Here is a 26,714-nt window from a genome sequence, read left to right on the forward strand (position 1 = left end):
CTTGCCTCCACTTCCTCCTCCGTGTCATAGAGCGCTCCCGTCGTTCCTCCTGATTTACCAGACATCCTCTTTCCCCTGCTGTCACATTTGGTACAGATGGTTAGGCTCTATGGAGTGGCCTGTCAGTCTCCATTTGGCCGCCTCGATGTGACAGCGGGTCTGATGGCTCGTGAAGGCCCCCCGACTTTCCCAGCACACGGACACTGACATTTCTCAAAGGGGGCTCGCATGCGCTCTTCCCACCCAGCCAGAGGAGGGAAATGAAGAACCTGGAGTTGACCCAAAGCCCGCCACGGGCTAAGAGAGCCGGGACGGAGGAAGGGGGGAGGAAGAGGAAGTGGAGATTGAGAGGTTGAGGCGAAGAGAAAAGAAAAGAAAGAGGAAGGGGAGTCAAAGGGGATAAATAAGAGAGACAGGTGAAGTGGGAGAGGACAAAGAGAAGTCTGAGCTGACAGAGGACACACATGTCAGTCATCGTCTGTGGATGTGATCCTACAGCTCATGTCAGTCACCCATCCAGTGCTCTGAACCCCTGCACACTTCCTTCAGAAGGAGGCTGAGCCAAAGACCTACCCCCATACACCCTCCTCACCCCTCCTCACCCCTCTACACCCACTCTACACCCGGCTGCCTGCATGTTGTTGGTGATGCAGGCGGAGTGAAGAGCTCCCAGCCACCCACAAAACACACTTCTACACTACTGGCTTTAACATTCACGCTCACTGTGTTAGACAGTGTTAGAGAGGCATGCAGACACAGGTGCACACACACACACACACACACACACACACACACACACACACACACACACACACACACACACACACACACAGGTGCACACATGTGATGACAGAAATCCACACATATAGTCTGATGTCCTCCCATTCTTACTGTAAGAAAAGCTCCTTTAAGAAGAGTTTTTAATATGACGCATTGCAGATCACAAAGGCAAATATTGTGACCATGAATAGATGAAACTAGGGGACGGTAGTCTGTATTCAAATGCTTCGCTGTGTAGAGCAGCAGAACAGAGAATTGGAGGCTCTCTTATATAAAATAACTCCAAATAATTCAATTTTTTCTTGCGATGGAGAGATATTTTCACCTTGTCATCAAAGAAAGGTTGAGATAATCTCACTTCTTACTGAGAGAAATACAAGGGTTAAAGAGATTTTTTCTTTGATAAAATAAATAATATATATCCTGAGTTTATCCATCTACTCAGAAAAGGGGAGAAAAGTCAGTGTGCAGTATTAGCTACAAAATATGTTATTTATTGTCAAAAACTACGAGAAACAAGCAAGACACTAAATGGATATTTGTGATCCAGTGATCATCTAGTTTTCAGTGTAAAAAGTAATCATTCAATAATGTGTCATTCAGATGGAAATAATAGATAGATAGATAGATAGATAGATAGATAGATAGATAGATAGATAGATAGATAGATAGATAGATAGATAGATTAAACTTTAACAAAGGACCATAATGGAAATGATTTTATTACTATTATTATTTTTTTATACACTGTATGTCACATATTTTGATATTTTGTCAAAAAACAAACAATTAATCTCAACAGAGCTCAGTTTTAAAAAATCATTTTCTCATATTAATGTCATTATCTTTATAAAATATTAACCTTTCCCAGTGAATGTTGATTGAAAACAAGAAATTGTTTTTCAGGATTGTTATTTATTTATTTATTTTTAACATTGATTGACAGACAAGTGTTTTTTTTTTTTGTTTGTTTGTTTTTCTGTTTTTGAAGGGAACCTATTAAAGATCTCAGCTCTTGACTGTGGCGTTTCATGAATAATCTTTTATTGTTTATGTCTTTTAAAATGGTTAAAAACAAATCTTGACTCAACATTCCGCATAATACATGCAACATAAACAACAACTGAAGTCCAGTCAGTTACTTTTATCCCTCACCTGGGTGCTCCTATAATCGGACAATCACACACACAAAAAAAGCCCAATTAAACACTTAATTGTCTCAGCTTCCGGTTCCATCTTCTTTAAAAACAATAAAAACACACGCAGCGACCTCATGAGAGGAACACACACATGTCATCTCCATCCTCCGTCATGAGGAGAAACCACCACCAACCTAACCTTTGCCAATATTGTGTAAGTTGTTATATTGCATCCTGGCTGCAAGGTAGAGACCGCGTTTGACAATCCAGGAGGGGGGAGAGAGGGAGGAGAGGAGAGGAGAGGAGAGGAGAGGAGGAGAGGGGGGAGCTGCTGTATTGTAGCGCCTGCGGGCAATGCTCCCAGTCAATATATATCTCCACAGTCGCTCCTGCGCTCCTATTTGAGCGGGACGCGCTGCCCTCTCAGTGCCGCTGCAGAGGAGTGACAGCCAGCCTCACCGGGACGCTCTCTCCCTCTCCAGGTACGGATGAATACATCTCTTCTCTACTCTACTCAGGTAGCTGGTGGCATGCAGGCAGCTTAGTTTGCTAAGATTAAGTGATATTTAATAAAAGAAGTTAAGGAGAGGCCTGCTGTGGTGCGTCTGGATGCAGTGAGAACATTGCTTTTGGTGTTGCACGTGCATTTTGTAGTTTTTAAAAAAATAAAATGAGGTTGCCTTTTGTTTTGTGGACACAAAATTGTAAAAAAAAATATAGTAGCCTTTATTTAAATATAAGCACTTTTGAAGTTAAAATGCAAATACTGCATTTCCACTAGTTTTACAAATGCAATATAGAATAATAAGATGTGATTTTAATGCATTTCCTGTAACTAAGAATGTCGTATTGTTATAAAATTGTATTAATTTTCCAGCAGAATCATCTGATGTTTCCTGTCAAATTTAAATGCCATTCAATCATTTTTCTATTCATACATACAATAAATTTGCAGCTTTACTTTACTATAAAATGTGTTTTTTATAAAGTAGTTTGGTTGCAATATCAAATTGAGTTACAAATAAATGTGTTTCTGCCTTATTATGTTGAAAATGAAGCATTGATTAAACATTAAACTGACTATGACAATAAATTTATAATCTTTTTCTTCTCTTCCAGACAACCAGCTCAGCATCCTGACAACCATCTTAGGTAAAGTGTTTAAATTAAAGTTTGAAAAGCACAATTTAAGTTAAAGTTCTTGTGTGCATACTGTACAAAGAGCCCGTCCCACTGGCTGTCAGTGGTGTGGTTGCTGTTGCATGTAACTTGTCAAAGCTTTTAGTGTGGTGAACCTCCTTAATTGCAACAATAGATGTTCAAGCGGTTATAGGCATGTTTGATCATCAGCCCTAAAAGCTTAAAACAAGACCGCAGGGTTTGGATATGGGGCAGCGGGGGGCCAAAGTGCACAGTCAGTGTGGAGAAGCGAGTGGATAGCAGTGGCCAGAAGAGGAAAAAAAATCTACTGTAAAAATGATTTTTATTGATTGGATGGTAGCAGCAGCTGTTAGGCCCCATTATGAGCTCAAAGCCCAGGTCAGAGCCTCGGGGCGGACAAGTGAGCCAATCAAATGGTCGGCAGCTAAACGAGCCAATTCTGGGGTCCAGTTGGGAGAGCATTTGGCAACAGCCTGCCATCCTGTGTTACACTCACTGTGTCTTTCATCATCAGCCATCATGCTGAGGGTTTTATAGATGAGGTTGTCTGCTGTCTCTCAACATAACGGGCCATCCATCACCTGTGTTTGCTTCACTGGCCCTTATCTCAAAACTTTGTCATGAGCAGTCTTCAGTTTTACTTCAGTTTTGGACCCTGAACACAGACTTTCATCTGTGAATGACCTGAGGGGGAAAAAAAGACTAAATAAAAGCCTCAAAGCAGAGTGTTTTAAATTGAGGAGCGCACTCCTCCTCACATCTTCTTCCACCGCAGGGTTCACCCGACGGCCTGGCTTAAAGTCTAAAAAGATCACAAAGTTTCTGTAATTTCACAGATGAAAAAAGCATTTATCGTTGGGTACTTACAGTTATTTTCGGTGATTAAAGAAGAGAGGGAAATTAATTAAACTAATGCTGTGGAATGATAAAGAGGGAGGGCAAATAAAAAGAGAGACAGTGATCAGTTTTACTTGAGTAAATAGATTAGTTTAAAAGCAGAAATGCAGGTGAACAAGCAGCTTGCTACATAAAATTATGTCAATAATAAAAATAATGTAAAAAAATGATTATTTGATTAGTTGTCAAAGATTAAATTAATTGCCAACCATTTCCGATAATCGATAAATCGGCTTGAGTAATTTGTTAAAGAAAAAAACATCTTAATTCTTCGACAGCATCTTAAATGTGAATATTTTCTTGCTTCTTTACTCCTTTATGACAGTAAACTGAATATCTTTGGATTGTGGACCAAACACGACATTTGCGGACGAACACTGACCGGCATTTTTTTTTTTTTTTACCATTTTCTCACATTTTATAGACCAAACAACTAATTGATTGATCAAGAAAGTAATCAACAGTAAAAACAAACGTTACTTACAAAGTTAAAAAATATTTTTTCATCCATCACCATTGAGAAGGGCACAATGTAGTTTTTGGGCTGAAATTTTAAACAGTAGTGAAAAATTTGTGATACTTAAACAAACTAAATAAAGATCTCTCTTCATTTTCATGACTGAATAAACTGAACAAACAAACTGACCTTAAAGGACAACACAATTTCATATTGTTTTACTTTGTTTATATGTGGCAGACCCTGCCACCTTTCTAGCTTCAAACAGTGTTCTGGGGACCTTAATTTGCTCTGAGAACAGCTTGTTTATTCAGTTATGGAGAAGATAAATATTCCTGCGTTTTTATTCTCATCCTATCAGTACTGTACGTATTACCTTTCTGAATTTCTTTTCCTAAACTACATAGTGCCCCTTTCAGTCTTTAAAATCCTTACACCCTAACACCTTGTAATGATGCATTTATGTTATTATTGCTAATTGAGTAATAAAGTTTGACCCGACTTTAACTGCAGAGGTAGAAAGATGAGACAAGAGTATAGGAGAGCAGTTGAACTTATGTACCATGTCCTGACCCAGATCCCAGACCTGGCACTAATGACGCCCTATAGGCATGACGCCAGGCTCTCATTAGGAACCAGGCCTCAAACCCCCTACTCCTCTCTCCCTTCCACACCCGCCTCCATGCAACCCTCAGCCTGGCTGCGTTGCGCCTTTAGCCGCCCTCCGAGGGTCCAGCCCTAAACTCAAGCAGGAGTGTTGTGAGGGGCCCCTTGCACAGGTGCAGAGCCCCCTGTGACGGACTCATTTTTGCCCCCCAGCCCTGGACCCTGCTAGCCACTGGTACTGCAGTGGAACTAATGAGTAGTGGCAGGTACAGTGAGAACAGAGCAGCGTGGGCCTCCCTGCAGTTAGGTTAGTGGCAACCCTCAGCTTAGGCGGACAACAAATGTGCTCTTGTAATATACACATATGTGCATAATAATATATAGCACCCTTCAGTGCACAAGCAACTTCATCTGGGATATTTAGATTTCTTACCGAGCAATCTTTCAGAACAAATATGGAGGTGAAATTTGAAGGATATTGCTTAAATATGTGATCACCTTCATTCACACAAAACTGTCTTGTGTCTTCTCAGGTTCAAGAAATGCTCTTCTTCATCGACCAAACTGAGGAAAAACTCCAGTGAAATGCACCCTGGCACAAAAGAGAGAACACCTAAAAATCTGTCTTGAATTATCATCCTTTTAAAACGATCACATACTCTTTATAAATATCAAGACTCAATCATGTCCAAGGACGATGCTTGTAAGGTGACGTCTGCCAGCAAACACAAGGAGCGCAAGCCCAAGAAGCCTCACTACATTCCCCGGCCATGGGGCAAACCCTACAACTACAAATGCTTCCAGTGCCCCTTCACCTGCATGGAGAAGTCCCACCTGTACAACCATATGAAGTACAGCCTGTGCAAGAACTCCCTTTCCCTGCTCATAGAGTCGGACTGGCCGTATAAAAAGGGAAACATCCTGCATCCGGAGCAGCTGCGACCCTTTCAGCAGGCGCACGGCCTTCAAGCTGCGGGGAAAGATCAGCTAGAGCAGGTAACAGGGACCGAGGAGAGACAGAGGAAACAAAGAGTGATGGAGGAGGAAGGTGAGGACAGGGAAAGCCAGGTAGCGGAAGATGAGGAGGAAGGAGAAAGAGGAGAGAGAGTAGAGGTCACGAGGGAGAGCTCGAGTAACAGCAGAGGAGACGCCGCAGAGATCCCTGCCAAGAAACCTAAACAGCCAGAGTCGGAGCTTCTGATGGCTGACATGCTCTCCCTGGAAGATCAGCTTCTACGAGCGCGATCAGTCGAGGTAGAAGCCCAGCTCAAACACTATAAGCTGTCCAAGACGTGTCTGACAGCGCCCGGCCTGCTGTCGGAGCAGTGGCGGCTCTTAGCGTCCAGCCACACTAAGGCCAAAGCTGATGGTGCTCAGCCCAGAGTGAGCGGTTCAATCCCCTGTTACCCTCCCCCGCCGAACCTGGTGGATTACCAGGATCCCACTGGACTCAACCTGTCAATGCTCGGGGTTGGCTACCCCATCAGCCCCAGCCTCTTCTCCTACATGAACTCCGCCATTCCCACTGCTGCCACAGGTGTCGCCGCGCAGACCCATGCACAGCTCGCCCAGCTCCCCTTCCTGGCGTCGGCTGCTCAGCTGATGCACCCGGCCTCCAGCACCATCACCGACAGAGCTCTTATCCCCCCTCGTCTCTACTACCCCTTCCTGTGTGAGCACACATTCGGACCAGCCTCCAGTCAGAGTGACACCGGTAAAGTGCTCAAGACGTCCCCGAACAGTCTAGAAGCGAGCTCCCTGTCTGGCTTCCAGCCTAAAGTGAACCTCTGGAAAGTGCCTGCTCTGCGGCCAGGGACCACCGCGGTCTCCCCTGCTGGCTGGGTGTCACCTCAAAGAGACTCCCCTGATCAGGGCTACCGGCTGGGGGAGAAACTTCAGGCTACAGCCAAGGAAGGAAAAGCAAGCTGGGGCCTCAAGAGGACAGGGGCCCCACTGGGGAACCACGAGACTCCTACGGAGAAGAAGCCGGCCATGGGTTTCACTTTGGACCTCCTGAAGAACATTCAGACTGCATCGAATGTTAATATGGCAGCAGACAAACTTCTCTTCCATGGCAGGTAAGGATTTCTAGAAAGTTTCTGACAATCACTGTTTTATCATGTAATTACCGACAGGGATGTTATGATTAAGGGTTAGGGTTTATGAATGAAAAAGTCTTGAATTTCTCCTCTTCTCAGTTTACAGGATGCTCAGCTTCAGTCCCGGCCCACTGAACTCTGGTACAACGATCCTCTCACCAGTCCCACCAGTGAAACATCTTCTCTTCCTTCCTCTGGAGGAACCAATTCCCAGGAATCCTCTGCAGCCCGTACAACAGGGGAGGGAGCCTCAGAGTCAGTGGCTGCCCTCCTCAGTGACCTCTCCAAGGCTTTGCAGGAGTACCAGGAGGCCGAGCGCAAGATCTCCCACCTGGAGAAGGAGGACCTTCCTGCCCAGCGCCACCTTTGGGAACACCTCAGCAAAATCCGCAGCGAGCTCTCCCACATCCACCTGGCGTTAGAGCGAACGGCCCGACAGAGCGACGGGCCTCTTGACCTGTCAGTGAAGAGGGGCTCGTCAGATTCGGTTGGCGACCACGGTACAGGGGAGGACGGCAGCTTTAAAGACAACACGACAGAGACGGAGGAGGAGGAGGAGGAAATGGAGGATAAAAAGGAGGAGGAAGAGAACGAGAGGAAAGCGATGAAGGCTTCGTTAGAGAGTCGGAAGCAGTCGTTGGACATGCTGATCAAGATGAGTCAGGCGTCGATGGTGAACGCGGAGGTGCTCTCTCCTGGTGGTCTTGGCATGAGGCCCAGCTCTGCTGAGGCCTTGTGGCCGAGCAGGACCACCAAGTGTGAGGCGGACTCCAGTGTCCTGCTGTGCCCTGACGGCCGATCGGTGGTGTTCACCGACATCCCATCCTCTGTCAAAACCCCAAAGAGACCCCCATCCATACAGCGACTAGAAGCCCAGTGTCCTTTGAGCCCTTTGACAGCCACTGACAATTAAACTTCTGTTCTTCATACAGTTATTCAAATGCAGTTTTCTTCATTGTTACTGACATGTCTGATTTTCACTGACCGGGTGAGGACTGTCACTCTTTTCCTCAGTTTAACTTCACACAAACCTCAAACGTTTTGCACCTTATATATAGAGAATGAATGAAAATATTTGAAGGAAAAGTCTTACAAATGCACTACGGACATTGATTGTTACAATAAGATTCTTCTAAAAATGTAACATCAGCACTTATTATAATTTCCATCAGGATCGTTTGAACAGTTAAGTCCATTAAAATCATGTGGAGAGACAATCCTCTGAATGGATTTGTATATATTGTAAATACAGTAAATGTAAGTAAAATGTTTTAAAGGGTAAATGGTTTTATATGGATGATGTCATGTTGGACTGCATCATTTCACTTGATGACGATAAATTGTATTATACACGTTGTATTTCTTTGAATAAACTGAGTAAAAAACAAAGAGTTTCATTCTTTTTATGAATGTGGAATAATTAAATAAATAACAGAAAACAAAAATAATAAAAGAAATTACATTTACAGTTTGCAGCACACGCCCGCTGGAAAGCCCACGAGGCTAAATGCCATCATCACAATCATTTAGAGTCTAACTAAGCGACTAACAAATTCGTAGTGGCAGCACCACCTGACCCTCCTCTATCTGCCCTGACAGAGTCGGGTGGCTGTGCTAAAGGTGAAGCAGCTCCTTAAGCCAAATTCCCATCAGTGGGGTCACCTGTGCCTCTGCTCGTGGATCCAGGAGCCCCCCCCCCCTTCAAAGGTCAGGGCTCCAGGGCTGAGCTCCACGTAGACTACCTGTCGCCCCCTGGATGGTCACCTAGTGCTGGGCTGCCCCGCATCCATTCACCACCCTCACACTCAAGACACGGCAGCAAAGGTCAGCTGCCTCGAACAGGAGCAGCCACATTGGATGCTCAGCCTGAAGAGGTCAAAATGTCCATCTGATCTTTTTAACTTTTTTTTTATTATCTAGAGTTGATATTTGCTGAAAGTCTGAATTGAGTTATCACAAAAATCACATTTCTTATTTTACTTATTGTGCTCCATAAAAAAAGGCTTTAATTCAAGCAAGTAATTGCGAATCTGAATTTTAGAGTTATGTATAATATTCAGATATATTATTTAATAAAGGCTGCAACTTACTGCTAATTATTTAATAATGATTGTCGATTATTTCTTGATTAATCGATTAGTTGTAAGAATAATGTCATAGAAAATGTCAGAAAATGATGACAAATGTCAATCGGTGTTTCCCAAAGCCCAAGATGATGTCCTCAAATGTCTTGCTTTGTCCACAACCAAAAAATTCCCTGTTTATTGTCATAGAGAGGCCTAAAGAAACCAGAAAATATTAACATTTAAGAAGCTGGTATTAAAAGAAAAGAAATTTCTTTCTTTTAAATCGATGTGGGATCAACATCTATCCGTCCATCCCCTCAATATAACCTCATTATAAAATAAAAACATTAGACCCCCACAGCAAATACTTATTTATTAAAAAATAAATATCTGATTCTTGTGCTTTGTCATTTTCTCAGATACTGTAGATCTCTCAATTTTCTCATTGAAGCAGAGCTGTAAAAATGCTAAAATTTTACAATAGTTGTGTATAAACAAAACAACAGAAGAGTTTCATATCAACTGTCGACAATAGAAAAAGAAATCTCAATATCGGCACAATGTCACTGACTTGTTTTAAGGGTTTTTGCTTAATGGCAATTTGGATGTTTTAGATGTTAATCTCTGTTGTATTCACTAAAATCAGGATCCAAGTAGATAGCTCCCTCATGTGGACAAATGATTTAGAGCCAGATGGACAGCATGGGACAGTCAGCACTTAGAAATTACCAACAAGCAAAGCAAAGCAAAGCAAAGAAAAGAAAAGAAAAGAAAAGCAAAGAAAAGAAAAGAAAAGAAAAGAAAAGAAAAGAAAAGAAAAGAAAAGAATTTAAAACTCACAGCAATGATCTTTGCACCACATTTTCTCAGTCACCTGACACCAACACATTCAATCACACCAGTGTGTCTTTACAGATCATTATCAAAGATAACTGGCCAGAACTATATTTTGCAGTGACTGTATACACACATCCTTCCTCAAAAGGAGAACACATTTAGAGAACTGAGGCCAGTTAGAATAGGGAGCGCAGTTGTGAGAAGTAAAGCAGCATGAGAGGAGCATAAAAGGGTAAGTTCTTATATAAAATTAAGACAACTTAAATGTTTTAATTAAATATTTAATGCCACAGAGTCAGGATGGAATAAGTAAAGCAATACCATAGAAGAAGAACATGCTGTAAAAAGTATAAGACAACAGGTTTTTTATAATTAGTTCTGTAGATGTAATCACAATCATTCAATATTGTAACAATTGATTTTTAACCATTCAATTATGAAGGGCATAGAGGTAAAAGATTTTCGACAAAGCAAGACCAGATTTCCTTTGACTCTGACCATTCACTGCAACTCTGGCTGCTCATATGGCTCAGTGATGTTGTATTTATGTAGAATGGATGTTATTTCAAATTTAGGAATGTGGTTTGATCAAACCATACGTCAGATTGAAAGAAATTGAAAATGAGACGACTAAAAAGATGGTTCAAGAACTTAAAAATGACAGAAGAATGAATTAAAGTAGGCATTATGTTTTACAGTGGAGAAACCCTTAAACACTGAAGCAGCTTTAATCGATATTTGTATGACACCGTATCATTTGACAATGTTAAAACGATGTGACGAGGTGAGAGGGGTCACTCCTTGTGATGAACTTGAAATTTAACACCTTGACCAGCTTCCCTCCCCAAGCATTTTTGCAGGCAGCTGTTCCCACGTAAAAGCTCCTTTGAAAATAGTGAGGCAGTGGGCAGCTTAAGAACCAGATACTTCCCCTAGTAGCAGTTAGAAACCCATTACAGAGTGTCTACATATATAAATAAGGAACTGTTTGCTATCAGATCAACGTTAATAGCGTAAAATGTGTAAAAAGTCAGTGCAGATTTCTGGTGAGATTCATTTCTAACTTCCTCTTAATGCATTGGCTTTTCTATCTTGACCTATTTTCAGATTCCTGACCTCAATGCAGTCAAGGGAAGCTAAGAAGTAAAAATGATGCTAACCATCCTGTTCCTGCTCCTGCTCAACACCTCGGCCTGCTGCGGTTTCGGCTTTAAAGGCTGTGCTCAGAACTTCCCCGTGGTCAACGTCATGTGGTGCTTCAACCGGAACATTGCTAACCTCTCTGAAGTCGTTAGCATGATCCCCGATAACATAACAACAATCAACCTGTCCAAGAACAAGATCCAAGTCATCCCACCTGGTTCATTCAGTAAGGTGCTTGGCCTCCAACACCTGGACCTGAGCCAGAACCTGCTGGTCTCTCTCAAAGGAGGAGAATTCAGTGGCCTGGACGTCCTCGAATTTCTCAACCTCACCTGCAACAACATCTCACACATCCACTCCAATGCCTTCGACGGACTCCCCAGGCTGCGAACCCTGCTTCTGATCCACAACACACTTGCAACAATCTCTCCAGAGATCTTTAATTCCCTCCCAGCGATTCGAGAAGTCGACCTGTCTCTGAACAGGCTCAAGGCATTCGGCTGTGGAGAGTCCGGTGGGTCCTCCACTCTTCAGCGGCTCGATCTTTACGCAAACTTCATCCAGAGGGTTAATGTGAGCTGTTTCCCAGCCCTTGGGTACATCCGGCTTTCCAACAACTCGAAGCTGGAGTTGCAGGCGGATACTTTTGCCTCCAACCCCAGGCTGAAGAGTCTTCTTTGTCAGCGAGTTAAAGCAGAAGAGCTGCTGGGACTCTCGGCACAGACAAAGAAGAATCTCTCTCGGGTGGCATTTTCTCTGTTTGTGGAGAAATCTCCTTTGACTATCTGTGGATTGCTACAAGGAATGGACCGGCTTGTGGGAATAGAGGTACGTCCACTTGTTGAGATTCAGCATCTCATTGCTTATGCAAAATCTAAAAGAAATATTATGTGCATTTAATCCAATACAGGTTGACTTGAAAGGATCCATGTTACCTCAGACTAACACCAGCCTGCTGGACTGCGCTACTCCACCTGTGGTCATTATAAACGATGCCAACCTCGGGGATGTTGCTCAGTTCTCTATTGGGAGGGGGAATACGAGCAAACTTTATCTCAACAACTGTGGTTTGAGGCAGATATCACGTACGACATTTAATGGCTACCCAAGGCTGAAAACGCTGCAGCTGAATCAAAACAAGATCGTCATTCAGCAGGACACATTTGAAGATCTGACCCACCTCACCTTCTTAAGCTTCGACAGGAGCAAAATTCGTGACATCGACCCCAACTGGTTCGTCCCTCTGAAGAGGCTAACCCGCCTTTCTCTCCTGAAAAATGAAATCACAGAGTTGCCACCAAAGGTATTCAGCGCCCTTACTAAGCTAGAGCAGCTCTTCCTGCAATTCAACCTGCTGAAATACATCTCCAAGAAGCCCTTCAGTAAGCTGCGCAGGCTCACGAAGCTCAACCTCAGTTTGAACATCATTGATTTCATTGAAGAAGGCTCCTTCGAAGACCTGACGAGGCTCAGGTATTGAGTGTTCTCTGCTTGCACAGTCATCTTTCATCAACTTTGCTCACTGTCCATTTATTTAACACGTTTATCTGTCATTTAGTTACATGGACTTGAGTGGGAACCGCATCAAGAGGCTGACACCACCGATTCTGTCTGGTCTGGTGAATTTGAAGACATTTGTTCTGTACAACAACCGCCTTCATTTTAAATCCTATGAAACTCCTTTCATCAACCTTACTTCCCTGGAGGTATGTGTTTTGCTCGAGTCAGTAAATCTTGAGAAGAGTGATGCACTGTCTAACATTTAATCTGTTTACTTGTGTGTCTTCCACGTCTAATTTGAAGTATGTGCAGATGGAGTACCAGGGTCCCGGAGGTCGAGGCATTGGCACCATTGGACCGCATTTCTTCCAGGGTCCACGTAGACTTACCTCATTTGGCATCGGGCACAGCATCAAGGTCAACTTCCATCCTGATGCCTTTGTTCCTCTGGTCCATTTGAAATACCTGTACATAGCTGGAGTGGTTATGAAAACGACCAACCTGAGTGCAACGCTGTCCCCTCTGAAGAACCTTCAGAAGCTGACACTTTACAGGGCAGACCTCGATGCTCTTCCTGCTAACCTGCTGCCACCAGATAATAGACTGGAAATTCTCAAACTCCAGGCAAATCACCTCCGCACTGTGGACAAAACGATGCTGGATGCTCTGCCAAGGTAGAAGAGCTACTTAAACGTCTAGCAAGCAGGAACGATTTGCCTTCTTGTAAAGAGTTAGTTGAGAAGATATCACTCTGATGGTAATAAAGCTAACAGCAGGCCTTTAAACAGGGGGTAACCAACAGCTAGCATTGTCTAACAGTAATAAAATCACCCCTTCTAAAGCTCAGTAATTAACATGATATATTGCACTTTTTTGATCTGTAAAATATCAGTACAAAAACAAACCAGATTATCTCTTAGCCAGGCACAGTAACTTCCAGTGCAACTCACAGCAACTAGCAGATACCAGGAGGTCACTGCACCCGGCCCAGATAAAGTCCGGCACGCAACCACTACAACTTTTTGAACTTTGGGTGTTGTTAAGATTAAGCAAACAAGATATAATATGTTGACAGGCCAGCTTGTCAGACAGTACATTGTGTTCACTTGTTAAAAAGAGCATCTCACACCATGCTGTTTGTCAAGTGTTATCAACCGATAAATCTGTGGTGTGAGTGTAAATGTCACGAAAATGACATCAAACTTTACCACGGCCTCAGACGACGAGGAGTTTTAGCAGAGTGGTGAATGTTTCTACATTAAAGCTAAAAAGTGATATGGAAACATTTTTTTTTACAAGGCCTGTGTTAAAAAACTGTCAAATTTCCTTTAACCCTTATGTGGCAGTGACATCTAACAACAAAGACTACTTTTAGTTTTTGTTTCTCATACTACTAAAAGTATTTAAAGTATAGTTCGGTTAAAAATATATCAGCTTATATTTCATGAAACATAAAAAAACTGTAGGGGTGCTGAGGGGGCTATAGCACCAACTAAGAGAAGGCATGTATCTATGAACTACACTGCAGAATGGAGTCTCTGTTAACAGTTTATGCTCCATGTGAGTGAGCATCAGCAGCTCAGCCACGGTGCTGCCACGCATTTAACAAGCATCCTGTGTGGCCAGCCTGTAACATTTGCCGAATTTCCAAGAAGGCCCAAATAATTAAGTATTAATCAAAGACAGTGTTTCAGAAAGTTTCACTTTCTCCTAATTCAGCAATTCACAAAATTGAGAGATTTTATAAGGGAGTCTGGTGAGTTTTCTTTTTGTTGTCGACTGCAGTTGCTGGGGCTTTACCTGAACTGGCATATATTTAAATGTGATCAAAACGTCACTCGTGGTGTTTGTGTGTTTTCAGATTGCGTACTTTGGACATCACAGAAAACCCACTTACCTGTTCCTGTGCTAACGCCTGGTTCAAGACCTGGGCCATCCACAACACTGAGACACAGGTAATAGAAGCTGCAGACAGTATCAACTAAAACTACATGGCTTTCTTTAACAGCTCAAATGTTGTTGTTTTCCCTCCAGGTGTCCTACCTGTACGACCTGCAGTGTGACAACAACAGATCCTCTCCCTACCTGTGGCAGTTTGATGATAAGGCCTGCTCCTATGATGAGGTCTCCTTCACTCTCTTCCTCACCTTCTCTGTGTTGGACATTGTGTTTGTATGTGTGTGTCTGGCCTGGCACACACAAGGCCCTACTCTGCGCTACCTGCTGCTCATCCTCAGGGCCAAAATCCGTGGACGTAAGGGGGCAGCAGGGGGCAGATTCCAGTATGATGCATTCATCTCCTACAGCTCTCAGGATGAAGCCTGGGTGATGGAGCAACTGGTGCCAAATCTAGAAAGGCCAGCCGCCGGTGCACCGAGGCTCCGACTGTGCCTCCACCATAGAGACTTCCGCCCCGGTACTGCAGTGCTGGAGAACATCGAGGCGGCCATTTACAATTCCCGCCACACCATTTGTGTGGTGACACGTCATTTCCTGAGAAGTGAGTGGTGCTCCATGGAGTTTCAGCTGGCCAGTCTGAGGCTCTTATGTGATGGCAGTGATGTCCTGCTGCTGGTGTTCCTGGAGGAGATACCTGAACACTGTCTGTCTCCCTACACACGCTTACGAAAGATCGTACGGAAGAAGACCTACCTGCTGTGGCCCGAGGAACCACAAGAGCAGGACGCTTTCTGGGTCAGACTGGTAGATGCTTTGAAAGACGAGGAAGAGGGAGAGAGAGGAGGAGATGATGAATTGGCACGACTGATTGGTTAGACCAAATGCTAACAGTTTCAGCATACCTAAAATGATGTTTTCACAAGTTGTAACTTGCAATGATGATAAAATACTAAAAAATAACTGAGTACAATCAACCCAATCAAATAATAAATGGCAAGTTGTTGTATTGGAATGACTTGCAGTTGCTGAGAACTGTTTTTAGATCAGATGAGGCCACTGAAAATCTTATACCCAAAACTGCATTTCAGGAATTCAATTTATGCTGTTCTCGTATAGACTAGTCGAAAAATATGTACATATGAGAATGAAGGAATCCTGTTCTGAGACACATTTGATTCTTATTTTACGGTTAATGTTGCAAATTATCTGATGTGCGTAATACCGGCACAGTTTCACCACAATCCTGTTTAATGTGTTGTATATCTGTACTGTATATACATGATATTCATTCTTCTTCAAGTAGGCCAGTTTTGCATATATTACAGGACCAGTAATTGTATGAAGGTGGCTCTGGGCCCGCCTGGCCACCCCTTGGTGTCACCACTGTTGTGGACACTCTGTTGAGTACCTTTACTTTAGTAAACGGGGACACCAAGGACACAGGATTGAGGTCACAGGGTTGTTTATTAAATATATGATATCACTGCTGATGTCATCCACTTTGACAAAATAGGTGTGAGTTAAGAGAGAATTCCTTCCTTTTTTATTGTGTGGTTTGAGTCATAGAGTCTGGAGTGAAGGATTTGTACCAGACAACTCTCAATAAATTCATGTTCACACTTCGTTGTTTCCGAATAAAAAGTGCTCCCACGATACAGCTGGGTACTTTTCCCCAGGATCTTCCCACTGCCAAGTGAAGTGTGCATTGTCTCTGTGATACAGTATATGTGGGTGTTCTCCACATTAAAAGTTTGAAGTTGGCAGCTATTATAATTTCACTGCAAGTACCTTTTACTTTGGTTTGTCAAATGTTGTATATATGGCTTGTAAACTTTTAGGCTCATGGATGTTGCGTTTCACAGTGCACTTAGACTAAACTCAACTGTTTTAGATTATTTTAAAATGGTGTCTTAGATAGGTTTCGTGTGATATAAAGCTAGAAGTGAGAATGACTTAGGTCTACTCACTTGCTCCTTTTACATTACTGCACTGTTGGAAAAGTACTGTAAGAAGAGAGAATCTATATTTAGCGTCTACGTAAGCTCTGTTTACTTACTTGACCTGGTTGGTTTGATGAATTACTTTAATAAACATCACCTGGCAGACAGTTTGCTGCACTCAAGTACCTTTTTTGTGACTCAGGAGCCTCCAGTAGAAAGAAAAAAATTACCACCATTATTTCGGTTAGCTAACACTATAAATATGGAATATATATCTATGGCTAACTCAGCAATAATAAACATAAAAAAAAAAAATACTCCAGGATTTCCAAACACTTCATTTATTTGACGTTATACATTCAAATGAAAATAAAAAATATTCATATATATTTAATATAGAGCTAGTGAGCAAGGTACAAGTTTAAAACAAAACACAGAAGTCTTCCGTGTGGCATATGTACAAGGCGTGGTTTGAATACTATACAGTGTGTATCCATAGCTGCACAGGTTTCATGGATGTTTAATATTCTTCACTCAGTTGAGGCACGACTAGATTTCAGTGAGAGGTCAGGGACTGGGCCAAGTGCTTCAAGACTGCCGCGTACAGTAAAACAGTTCAATCTCAACACCTAAACAGTAGGACTTGCAAAGCAAAGCTTATTAGTGTTAAGAGTTCCACACTAAAGCATAAAGTAGGAAAATGAGGCAACATGATCATTCTGCAATTCAAAAGATACTGTACAGTCATGCAAAGTCCTAAATAGTTTAAGTTTTCTGAGATGATATTGTCACACCAAAGTCAAAACTGAGCAAACACAAATTCAGGTTTTAAAAAAATTCCAGTATCACTAACAAGTCACGGCTGTTTACTAAATTTAACAGAAGTCAGGATGTTTGGTTGCACTGCAATAACTGATTGAAGTCACTACACCAAATTGAGACAAAAATAAAAGATTCCTCAAGTAGTCAAGTGATAAGTGCAATCCCACCCCTTCTTTCCTGCTTCACACACAGACACTCCATTTTATAAAACTCTCATACATAAGCAAGTTAAGCATCACATTGATTTCCACTATCAATCAAACCATAGTTATAGTACAGCAGGTGCCCCAACAATCAATAGCAAACCATACTCTTACATATATCCAGTAGTTATGTACAACAGAACTGGTGCAACATTAAACACATTTAAAAATTATTAGATATAGAAACTGTAACAATAATAAAATACAGCAGATACTTAATAATTCATATTGGGAAATATATATTATTCATACTGTGTATTGCTGTCTGTTTTGGCATTCTGAAGGATCAATAAAAATGCTGTCGTATATCCCTCTCACAGCTTATTTGACACATCTCCAACATGGACAGATTATACATCTATGTATTTATTTTTAAAGAAGCTTTACACAGGACTGATTCAATAAAACTGTTTTCCATTAATAAAAAAAAATATGACAACTTATCAGAGGCATGGAAGCAGCAGGTCCACATTGAGAATTGACCTTGATTGATTTTTTTCCATTTTCCTATAAGAGTTTCAGCTGATGCTGGCACGGCCGTAGCAATCTGACCACAAACTGAGGTCAGAGAAGAGAAAAGAAACGTTAGATTCTTGATATTCAAATCTTTTTGGAATCTTTCGCCTCAAAAAGCTTCATACGCTCCTGCACAGTCAGTCCCTCTTTCAGGCTCTGTTGAAGATGAGAGAGAGAAAGTCATTTATTGTAAATAGATGATAAAGGTGAATGTGGAGAGGATTAAAAACAAAAAACACACATAAGAAAAAAAAAATAACTGAGTACAATCAACCCAATCAAATAATAAATGGCAAGTTGTTGTATTGGAATGACTTGCAGTTGCTGAGAACTGTTTTTAGATCAGATGAGGCCACTGAAAATCTTATACCCAAAACTGCATTTCAGGAATTCAATTTATGCTGTTCTCGTATAGACTAGTCGAAAAATATGTACATATGAGAATGAAGGAATCCTGTTCTGAGACACATTTGATTCTTATTTTACGGTTAATGTTGCAAATTATCTGATGTGCGTAATACCGGCACAGTTTCACCACAATCCTGTTTAATGTGTTGTATATCTGTACTGTATATACATGATATTCATTCTTCTTCAAGTAGGCCAGTTTTGCATATATTACAGGACCAGTAATTGTATGAAGGTGGCTCTGGGCCCGCCTGGCCACCCCTTGGTGTCACCACTGTTGTGGACACTCTGTTGAGTACCTTTACTTTAGTAAACGGGGACACCAAGGACACAGGATTGAGGTCACAGGGTTGTTTATTAAATATATGATATCACTGCTGATGTCATCCACTTTGACAAAATAGGTGTGAGTTAAGAGAGAATTCCTTCCTTTTTTATTGTGTGGTTTGAGTCATAGAGTCTGGAGTGAAGGATTTGTACCAGACAACTCTCAATAAATTCATGTTCACACTTCGTTGTTTCCGAATAAAAAGTGCTCCCACGATACAGCTGGGTACTTTTCCCCAGGATCTTCCCACTGCCAAGTGAAGTGTGCATTGTCTCTGTGATACAGTATATGTGGGTGTTCTCCACATTAAAAGTTTGAAGTTGGCAGCTATTATAATTTCACTGCAAGTACCTTTTACTTTGGTTTGTCAAATGTTGTATATATGGCTTGTAAACTTTTAGGCTCATGGATGTTGCGTTTCACAGTGCACTTAGACTAAACTCAACTGTTTTAGATTATTTTAAAATGGTGTCTTAGATAGGTTTCGTGTGATATAAAGCTAGAAGTGAGAATGACTTAGGTCTACTCACTTGCTCCTTTTACATTACTGCACTGTTGGAAAAGTACTGTAAGAAGAGAGAATCTATATTTAGCGTCTACGTAAGCTCTGTTTACTTACTTGACCTGGTTGGTTTGATGAATTACTTTAATAAACATCACCTGGCAGACAGTTTGCTGCACTCAAGTACCTTTTTTGTGACTCAGGAGCCTCCAGTAGAAAGAAAAAAATTACCACCATTATTTCGGTTAGCTAACACTATAAATATGGAATATATATCTATGGCTAACTCAGCAATAATAAACATAAAAAAAAAAAATACTCCAGGATTTCCAAACACTTCATTTATTTGACGTTATACATTCAAATGAAAATAAAAAATATTCATATATATTTAATATAGAGCTAGTGAGCAAGGTACAAGTTTAAAACAAAACACAGAAGTCTTCCGTGTGGCATATGTACAAGGCGTGGTTTGAATACTATACAGTGTGTATCCATAGCTGCACAGGTTTCATGGATGTTTAATATTCTTCACTCAGTTGAGGCACGACTAGATTTCAGTGAGAGGTCAGGGACTGGGCCAAGTGCTTCAAGACTGCCGCGTACAGTAAAACAGTTCAATCTCAACACCTAAACAGTAGGACTTGCAAAGCAAAGCTTATTAGTGTTAAGAGTTCCACACTAAAGCATAAAGTAGGAAAATGAGGCAACATGATCATTCTGCAATTCAAAAGATACTGTACAGTCATGCAAAGTCCTAAATAGTTTAAGTTTTCTGAGATGATATTGTCACACCAAAGTCAAAACTGAGCAAACACAAATTCAGGTTTTAAAAAAATTCCAGTATCACTAACAAGTCACGGCTGTTTACTAAATTTAACAGAAGTCAGGATGTTTGGTTGCACTGCAATAACTGATTGAAGTCACTACACCAAATTGAGACAAAAATAAAAGATTCCTCAAGTAGTCAAGTGATAAGTGCAATCCCACCCCTTCTTTCCTGCTTCACACACAGACACTCCATTTTATAAAACTCTCATACATAAGCAAGTTAAGCATCACATTGATTTCCACTATCAATCAAACCATAGTTATAGTACAGCAGGTGCCCCAACAATCAATAGCAAACCATACTCTTACATATATCCAGTAGTTATGTACAACAGAACTGGTGCAACATTAAACACATTTAAAAATTATTAGATATAGAAACTGTAACAATAATAAAATACAGCAGATACTTAATAATTCATATTGGGAAATATATATTATTCATACTGTGTATTGCTGTCTGTTTTGGCATTCTGAAGGATCAATAAAAATGCTGTCGTATATCCCTCTCACAGCTTATTTGACACATCTCCAACATGGACAGATTATACATCTATGTATTTATTTTTAAAGAAGCTTTACACAGGACTGATTCAATAAAACTGTTTTCCATTAATAAAAAAAAATATGACAACTTATCAGAGGCATGGAAGCAGCAGGTCCACATTGAGAATTGACCTTGATTGATTTTTTTCCATTTTCCTATAAGAGTTTCAGCTGATGCTGGCACGGCCGTAGCAATCTGACCACAAACTGAGGTCAGAGAAGAGAAAAGAAACGTTAGATTCTTGATATTCAAATCTTTTTGGAATCTTTCGCCTCAAAAAGCTTCATACGCTCCTGCACAGTCAGTCCCTCTTTCAGGCTCTGTTGAAGATGAGAGAGAGAAAGTCATTTATTGTAAATAGATGATAAAGGTGAATGTGGAGAGGATTAAAAACAAAAAACACACATAAGAAAAAAAAAATAACTGAGTACAATCAACCCAATCAAATAATAAATGGCAAGTTGTTGTATTGGAATGACTTGCAGTTGCTGAGAACTGTTTTTAGATCAGATGAGGCCACTGAAAATCTTATACCCAAAACTGCATTTCAGGAATTCAATTTATGCTGTTCTCGTATAGACTAGTCGAAAAATATGTACATATGAGAATGAAGGAATCCTGTTCTGAGACACATTTGATTCTTATTTTACGGTTAATGTTGCAAATTATCTGATGTGCGTAATACCGGCACAGTTTCACCACAATCCTGTTTAATGTGTTGTATATCTGTACTGTATATACATGATATTCATTCTTCTTCAAGTAGGCCAGTTTTGCATATATTACAGGACCAGTAATTGTATGAAGGTGGCTCTGGGCCCGCCTGGCCACCCCTTGGTGTCACCACTGTTGTGGACACTCTGTTGAGTACCTTTACTTTAGTAAACGGGGACACCAAGGACACAGGATTGAGGTCACAGGGTTGTTTATTAAATATATGATATCACTGCTGATGTCATCCACTTTGACAAAATAGGTGTGAGTTAAGAGAGAATTCCTTCCTTTTTTATTGTGTGGTTTGAGTCATAGAGTCTGGAGTGAAGGATTTGTACCAGACAACTCTCAATAAATTCATGTTCACACTTCGTTGTTTCCGAATAAAAAGTGCTCCCACGATACAGCTGGGTACTTTTCCCCAGGATCTTCCCACTGCCAAGTGAAGTGTGCATTGTCTCTGTGATACAGTATATGTGGGTGTTCTCCACATTAAAAGTTTGAAGTTGGCAGCTATTATAATTTCACTGCAAGTACCTTTTACTTTGGTTTGTCAAATGTTGTATATATGGCTTGTAAACTTTTAGGCTCATGGATGTTGCGTTTCACAGTGCACTTAGACTAAACTCAACTGTTTTAGATTATTTTAAAATGGTGTCTTAGATAGGTTTCGTGTGATATAAAGCTAGAAGTGAGAATGACTTAGGTCTACTCACTTGCTCCTTTTACATTACTGCACTGTTGGAAAAGTACTGTAAGAAGAGAGAATCTATATTTAGCGTCTACGTAAGCTCTGTTTACTTACTTGACCTGGTTGGTTTGATGAATTACTTTAATAAACATCACCTGGCAGACAGTTTGCTGCACTCAAGTACCTTTTTTGTGACTCAGGAGCCTCCAGTAGAAAGAAAAAAATTACCACCATTATTTCGGTTAGCTAACACTATAAATATGGAATATATATCTATGGCTAACTCAGCAATAATAAACATAAAAAAAAAAAATACTCCAGGATTTCCAAACACTTCATTTATTTGACGTTATACATTCAAATGAAAATAAAAAATATTCATATATATTTAATATAGAGCTAGTGAGCAAGGTACAAGTTTAAAACAAAACACAGAAGTCTTCCGTGTGGCATATGTACAAGGCGTGGTTTGAATACTATACAGTGTGTATCCATAGCTGCACAGGTTTCATGGATGTTTAATATTCTTCACTCAGTTGAGGCACGACTAGATTTCAGTGAGAGGTCAGGGACTGGGCCAAGTGCTTCAAGACTGCCGCGTACAGTAAAACAGTTCAATCTCAACACCTAAACAGTAGGACTTGCAAAGCAAAGCTTATTAGTGTTAAGAGTTCCACACTAAAGCATAAAGTAGGAAAATGAGGCAACATGATCATTCTGCAATTCAAAAGATACTGTACAGTCATGCAAAGTCCTAAATAGTTTAAGTTTTCTGAGATGATATTGTCACACCAAAGTCAAAACTGAGCAAACACAAATTCAGGTTTTAAAAAAATTCCAGTATCACTAACAAGTCACGGCTGTTTACTAAATTTAACAGAAGTCAGGATGTTTGGTTGCACTGCAATAACTGATTGAAGTCACTACACCAAATTGAGACAAAAATAAAAGATTCCTCAAGTAGTCAAGTGATAAGTGCAATCCCACCCCTTCTTTCCTGCTTCACACACAGACACTCCATTTTATAAAACTCTCATACATAAGCAAGTTAAGCATCACATTGATTTCCACTATCAATCAAACCATAGTTATAGTACAGCAGGTGCCCCAACAATCAATAGCAAACCATACTCTTACATATATCCAGTAGTTATGTACAACAGAACTGGTGCAACATTAAACACATTTAAAAATTATTAGATATAGAAACTGTAACAATAATAAAATACAGCAGATACTTAATAATTCATATTGGGAAATATATATTATTCATACTGTGTATTGCTGTCTGTTTTGGCATTCTGAAGGATCAATAAAAATGCTGTCGTATATCCCTCTCACAGCTTATTTGACACATCTCCAACATGGACAGATTATACATCTATGTATTTATTTTTAAAGAAGCTTTACACAGGACTGATTCAATAAAACTGTTTTCCATTAATAAAAAAAAATATGACAACTTATCAGAGGCATGGAAGCAGCAGGTCCACATTGAGAATTGACCTTGATTGATTTTTTTCCATTTTCCTATAAGAGTTTCAGCTGATGCTGGCACGGCCGTAGCAATCTGACCACAAACTGAGGTCAGAGAAGAGAAAAGAAACGTTAGATTCTTGATATTCAAATCTTTTTGGAATCTTTCGCCTCAAAAAGCTTCATACGCTCCTGCACAGTCAGTCCCTCTTTCAGGCTCTGTTGAAGATGAGAGAGAGAAAGTCATTTATTGTAAATAGATGATAAAGGTGAATGTGGAGAGGATTAAAAACAAAAAACACACATAAGAAAATGGTTATTTTTTCTGCTAGTCAGCTGTCAATCCCAGGCATGTTTCTGCTCTGGATGACATACTTAAAGGGAAAGTTCACCCCAAAAACCTGTACTGCATTTTACCCATCTAGATTGTTTTGTTATAAGTTGCTGACTTTTGGAGATTTCAGCCTCGACATCTCAACAGCAATGTCTCTTTCCAGAAATCATGACCCAGTTACTCAAGATAATGGTCAGTTCTCCAAGTAGGAACCATTTTCTTAATGGTGTCCTCCAAGGTCTGTGGTTTATCTTGAATAACTGGGTCATGATTTCTGGAAAGAAACATTGCTGTCGAGAAAATGTATTTTCTTAGGGCTTGTTTGCATTATATGCAAGAGAAGGAAGACATCTCTTACGGATGATATCTTCAAACCTCTGCAGCTCACACCAAAACAAACTAGACGGATAAATAGCACTACAGCTCTTAGGAAAAATATGTATTCTTTTCGGGTGAACTGTCCCTTTGAATCTCAATATGAGAAGTACAGGAAAAAGTGGTTATGCAGGAATATGATCATGCCACACAAGTGTAATTACACAATACACAAAATTAAACACAGAGGGTTTGAACACACACAAACAAAAGACAACAATTACAGAGAGTTTTATATTGATGGAGCAAAACAATGGTGCAACTGATGTTGCTTGGAAAAAAAAGAGTGACTTTATTTGTCCATTTAATGATCTGGAGATTCCTAGTTCATAAATCCACTGGTGTTCACAAACTATAACAGACCTCTGCCCGTCAGCTTACTGTAAATTTGGGGGTTGCATTTCTGGCTCTGTCCAAAGAAAAAAAAAAGGCCACTTACCTGCACCTTTAAAAATCACTAATTAACATGTTATATCTCTTTTGTTTGAAAACACAATTTGTAATTTTTAAACTATACTTAATGTTTGTTTAACCCAGCCTGGCTACAGCCCTGTTGTGCTAGGCTAAGCTATTAGGCTGCTGCTGTACTGTAGCTTCAGGTTTACCCCACAGATGGAAGATTGGTGTAAATTTCCCCCCAATTTTCTCCCAAAATGTACGGGAGTGGACTGTGACAAGGAAGGGTTTTGGTTCTGCAACTTGTGATATTCAACTGAGGGGTGGACACTGCAATCGGCTTTGGTGGTGCAGGTTGGGGCAAAAAGGAAGGGTTTGGGGAGAGGGGTGATCATGCAAGGGTGGTAAGCACATGCTTTGCTCTACATCATGCTATACCTACAGCACATCTTGGGACGGGGGTTGGGGGGGAATCATCCCACAATGGGAGTGTCAGCTGTCCCATGAGACCTGTTCAGTGACAGACTGACGGACAAAACAGACAGATGACAAACTTACAGGACAAGCGTAAAAAACGTCCTGACCGACTGACTGTGGAGCACATTTCTACAACACGTGGTGGCTGAACGGTTAACAGTGATAACGTCTGCACGACAAAAGCTTCAGCATCACGTCACACAGCAAACTGAGATGGAAGCTTTACAGTGACTGTTTTAATTTGAGATAATCAGGGAAGGAAAAACTGTAATTATAATCTAGAAATGATACAATTAAACTTGACACTCACCTTTGACCTTACGCCTCTTGATTGCTTGGCTTGCTTTTTCAGGAAATCTGGATTACTTTTTGATTTCATGATATCTAAAAACACAATGAAGACATGTCATTATTATTAACCTCAAGTAGCATGACAGGATCCAACAGCCCAAACTTAGAGCTACATTGCTAAGGCGTCTTAACCCTTAAATTTGACCGAGGACTTTAGTTCACATTCACTCATTTTATAAAATTAAATTAGGCACTCACCTCCTAGAGTGTTAGATTTTTATTGCTGGTTGCAAGTGATAACAGGCATTATAGTGTTTCCCTGTGTGGCCACATGATGGCACTGTTGTCTAGATCTAACTCGACACAATAATGAAAAAGTTTGTTTGTGTCAGCTTACTACCACAATAACATGATGGTGCAGAATCATGGTAGGTGTCAGGTATCAGTATGAGAAGTAACAAAAGCTATTACATAAGATAACAGGTCACATTAAGAGATGATAACACATTTGAGAAGATTTTATAATCTATACATCTATAAATGATTAAAAAAAAAATCATAAATGGCAAAATGTTTAGTTTTTTGTGTCTGTTATTATTTACCAGTTAGATGCAATATGATTTTTAATATATGGCTTAATCTGCCTTATACAGTAAGTGCCAAGACCCAAGGTGTGTAGGAAAGTTTGAAAACACCCAATAATTTTATTATTTAAAATGCTAAACTGAAACTGAGCTGCAACAGCACGATTGGGGCTCTGTTTTATACACAAACACTCGGTCCATATGACAAAAAGCTATAAATATAAAAATCAGGTGTGATATTTTAAGTCGATTCAATGGCAGGTAAATAATGACTTACCATATCCAGATGTGACCGTTCCATCGACAGTCCTCTCGCCTAAAGCTTCTGTGGCAATGAGCAGCTTCTCCTTCAGTTTGCTGATGTCGCAGTCAGCCTTTGCTTTCACAATGCTGAGCTCTGTATAGATGTCCTTATATTTGTCTGTGGCATATTTCTTGTCCTGTTCAAATGAAATAGTACTGTTACTAAGGTATGACTCATAAGACATGCAATACAGGTTCATGCATTCAAAACATTGTTTGCAATATATAAACATTGGCTCTGCTTACCCTTAAAGCAGACTGCAGCTCATCTTTCAAAGAGTGTATTTCCTGTTTAAGATACTGGATCTCTGACTCCTTAATTCGTAGCAACACCTAAAAGAAGGAGAAAAATAGTCATTTGATTAAAGAGCAAGCGTGTGTGTGTGTGTGTG

At 40.6% G+C, this 26,714-nt stretch overlaps 3 protein-coding genes across 6 annotated transcripts in view; 2 read left to right on the forward strand and 1 right to left on the reverse strand.

Annotated features, from left to right (window-relative positions):
- The first annotated feature begins 5,724 nt into the window (after positions 1-5,724).
- On the forward strand, positions 5,725-8,052 carry prr35 (proline rich 35). The gene is made up of 2 exons (XM_073489936.1): positions 5,725-7,118; positions 7,239-8,052. Exons 1-2 carry the CDS (start codon positions 5,725-5,727, stop codon positions 8,050-8,052), a joined length of 2,208 nt encoding a protein of 735 aa, XP_073346037.1.
- Positions 8,053-11,191: 3,139 nt separating this feature from the next.
- On the forward strand, positions 11,192-15,460 carry LOC141015758 (uncharacterized). Its single transcript, XM_073489935.1, has 6 exons — positions 11,192-12,013; positions 12,096-12,658; positions 12,744-12,891; positions 12,989-13,359; positions 14,547-14,640; positions 14,720-15,460. Exons 1-6 carry the CDS (start codon positions 11,192-11,194, stop codon positions 15,458-15,460), a joined length of 2,739 nt encoding a protein of 912 aa, XP_073346036.1.
- Positions 15,461-22,409: 6,949 nt separating this feature from the next.
- Positions 22,410-26,714, reverse strand: part of LOC141015388 (uncharacterized) — a 53,158-nt gene continuing 48,853 nt past the window's right edge. For 3 of the 4 annotated variants that reach the window (XM_073489449.1, XM_073489451.1, XM_073489447.1), the window contains 4 exons: positions 26,569-26,655; positions 26,297-26,459; positions 25,455-25,528; positions 22,410-23,781 (listed from right to left, as the gene is read on the reverse strand). In XM_073489449.1, coding sequence (XP_073345550.1) covers positions 23,710-23,781; positions 25,455-25,528; positions 26,297-26,459; positions 26,569-26,655 — 396 coding nt within the window. In that variant the 3' untranslated portion in view covers positions 22,410-23,709. Of the gene's footprint in view, positions 23,782-25,109; positions 25,193-25,454; positions 25,529-26,296; positions 26,460-26,568; positions 26,656-26,714 lie in introns of all 4 variants that reach the window. The other variant, XM_073489448.1, reaches the window with a different exon arrangement.

Source organism: Pagrus major, chromosome 20, assembly GCF_040436345.1.
Source record: "Pagrus major chromosome 20, Pma_NU_1.0".
Taxonomy (NCBI): Eukaryota; Metazoa; Chordata; class Actinopteri; order Spariformes; family Sparidae; genus Pagrus; species Pagrus major.